Source organism: Propithecus coquereli, unplaced genomic scaffold (assembly GCF_000956105.1).
Source record: "Propithecus coquereli isolate 6110/MARCELLA unplaced genomic scaffold, Pcoq_1.0 Scaffold181, whole genome shotgun sequence".
NCBI classification, from domain to species: Eukaryota; Metazoa; Chordata; class Mammalia; order Primates; family Indriidae; genus Propithecus; species Propithecus coquereli.
Window position 1 is genome coordinate 5,489,951 of NW_012142857.1, and position 2,445 is coordinate 5,492,395.

A 2,445-nucleotide genomic window follows, 5' to 3' on the forward strand; every position below is an offset into this window, starting at 1 on the left:
CCTAAGCTGATAGAAAAATCTTTGGTCCTATAAATAATCTGACACCAATACCCTAGGGCAGGCTTTTTCCTAGGGTGTGAGGTTATAGGTGGGATAGATCAAAGCCTCTGAGCACCAATTTTATTTCTGTAAGTAAGACACCTAATTGGTTCCCTGTTTCCCCAAAGATTAATGATAGGAACTATTCAAATTCAGCATCATTTGTGGTTCCTAGGAGTGCATCCAGTGAAAAGCTCTTGGTTCTAATTCATATTTTTCAAGCCAAGACTACACATGTTTGTAGGGAGGTCCAAATTTTCTTTACCTAGTACTTTGCCAATCTAGATAATTGCTTATAATTCTTTATTTTGCTAATAAGCCTCAGCTGAGCCAAAGGAATATGACTTTGACTTCCTGAGACAATACATTTAACTCACAGTGAAAACATCACTTGAATTAGAGACCTGGATTCACATCCTGGCTCCATCACTAACTGGTTTGGAACCTTTCACGACAGCTTTCCTAAGCCTCAATTTTCTCGTTCACAAAGAAGTCTCAATTACTGGAGTTGTAGGAAGACGGAATGAGGTATGTTAGTGACTGTGTGTAAAACACCCAGCAGGGAGCTGGGTTTACGCTTTCTCCATACAGCCTACTCTATTTCACCCCGTGAATTCTCCCATCTCATAATTTCTTTTATCTTGTAAGGATAATGTAATTCTTCTCTGTTATTTTCTGTGTGTTAATTTTTAAATATCTCAAATGGACAATTAGATGTGATTACTGCTCACAAGGAGTCTACACCGTCTTGGTTTTCCTAATCAAGGACAGTTCTTCACACAGATTATTTGTATAAATGACTGATTACCAATCTTACATTTTCTCCACAAGTGACCTTGATTTGGCTACGTTTTCAGGACTCTGAATGCCAAAGTAGACTTATCTCCAGAAATATAATAGAACCCATTGGTTTCACTACACACTTACCAATACCCATGATAGAGGGATCACATCCAGACACATGGTAGCCCACAATTCTTGCCAGTGGTGTGAAGTTATGTTTTTTAACAGCATCTTCACTAGCTATGATAACAGCTGCAGCACCATCACATATCCCCTTGAAAACGAAAACAGTAGATTAACTAAAGGGTAAAAGAATCCAGTTAATCAGGGTTCGGAATAATGGAGTAGTATTACTAATGGAATGGTATTAGGAATATGGCATAGGAAGCCATGGCATAATTTGGGAAACAACTAGTACTAGTGCTACTCTGGTGGATTCAGAGGATTGTTTTAGGCACAGAATACAATTTCACTAATGGAAAACAGAAAAGAATGTCAAACAAAAACTTATATCTAGATGTGAGTAAGAAGAAATCTAATGACTTGTATACAAGAGAAAGAGAAAAAGTATAACAACCAAAACAATAAACCAGGTAGATTTCCTTCCAACATTCTGAAAAAACTAAGAAATCAGAATAGTATTATATAAGGGCCCCTAGTTAAAATATTTTGTGTTGGACTATGAAAACTCAAATTAATTGAATATGAACACTACTATTAATAGTTTAAGCTAAATAACTAAAGACTAGCATGAAAAATATCTACGAGATACTTCATGATTATTTTGCATTGAACACATCAGGCAGACCTCAAGCTAATCTGTGTAGGGAGACCAACCGATGCATTCCCTGCAGTGACGGTTCCATCTTTCTTGAATACTGGAGGAAGTTTTTGTAATTGTTCCAGTGTTGTTTCGGGCCGAGCATGCTCATCTACTTGCATTGTCTGTTTCCCTTTCCTTGTCTTCACTTCAATGGGCACCATTTCATTATTAAAGTAGCCAGCATCATTAGCTGAAAGGACAGAAAGACTACCATAAGAATAAAAACAAGAGAGAAACATGCAAAGAAAATAAATCAAACATATTCTTCAATTTAATTTTTGGTCTACTCTTTCCTTACAGGCTACTTTAATGTGAGCCTTTATTACTCACACAGCTTACCTTTTGTACTGGAAGATTTAATGAACTGTCATGCAGCTATGCAAACACATTTTGCACCTTTTAAAAATAATTTTAATTGTCTTTAATTGCAATTTTTTTATGAGATACTGCTAGACTATTAGCAGTGTTTGTCTATTGGCTAGAGATTTAATTGTACTAAATGGATTTAATGCCTTTTTTATTTTGGCGAGATAGGAAGTAATTAAAAAGTAACCAAGTTGTCTATGCTACCAAGTAATCTATGACTGAAATCTATGACTGATACAATTATAAGTACAACCTACTTTGACCTCCATTGACTAGAATGGACTGTAGTAAACTATAGCTTCAGTAAGGTAAGTCAGTAATAACACCATCTTAATATTGACATCACTTTAGAGTTGGCAAAATACTTTTATCTGCCCTTATTTGGTTTTATTAGATAAGCAGGGAAGGCAAATATTATTATCTCTATTTGACAG

The 2,445-nt window shown here is 35.6% G+C and overlaps 1 protein-coding gene across 1 annotated transcript in view; it reads right to left on the minus strand.

Annotated features, from left to right (window-relative positions):
- Positions 1–2,445, minus strand: part of ACAA2 (acetyl-CoA acyltransferase 2) — a 54,483-nt gene that overhangs the window by 34,289 nt on the left and 17,749 nt on the right. The window contains exons 5-6 of the mRNA XM_012642637.1: positions 1,660–1,852; positions 959–1,096 (exon numbers count right to left, since the gene is read on the minus strand). Of these exons, the coding sequence (XP_012498091.1) occupies positions 959–1,096; positions 1,660–1,852 (331 nt within the window). The remainder of the gene's footprint in view (positions 1–958; positions 1,097–1,659; positions 1,853–2,445) is intronic.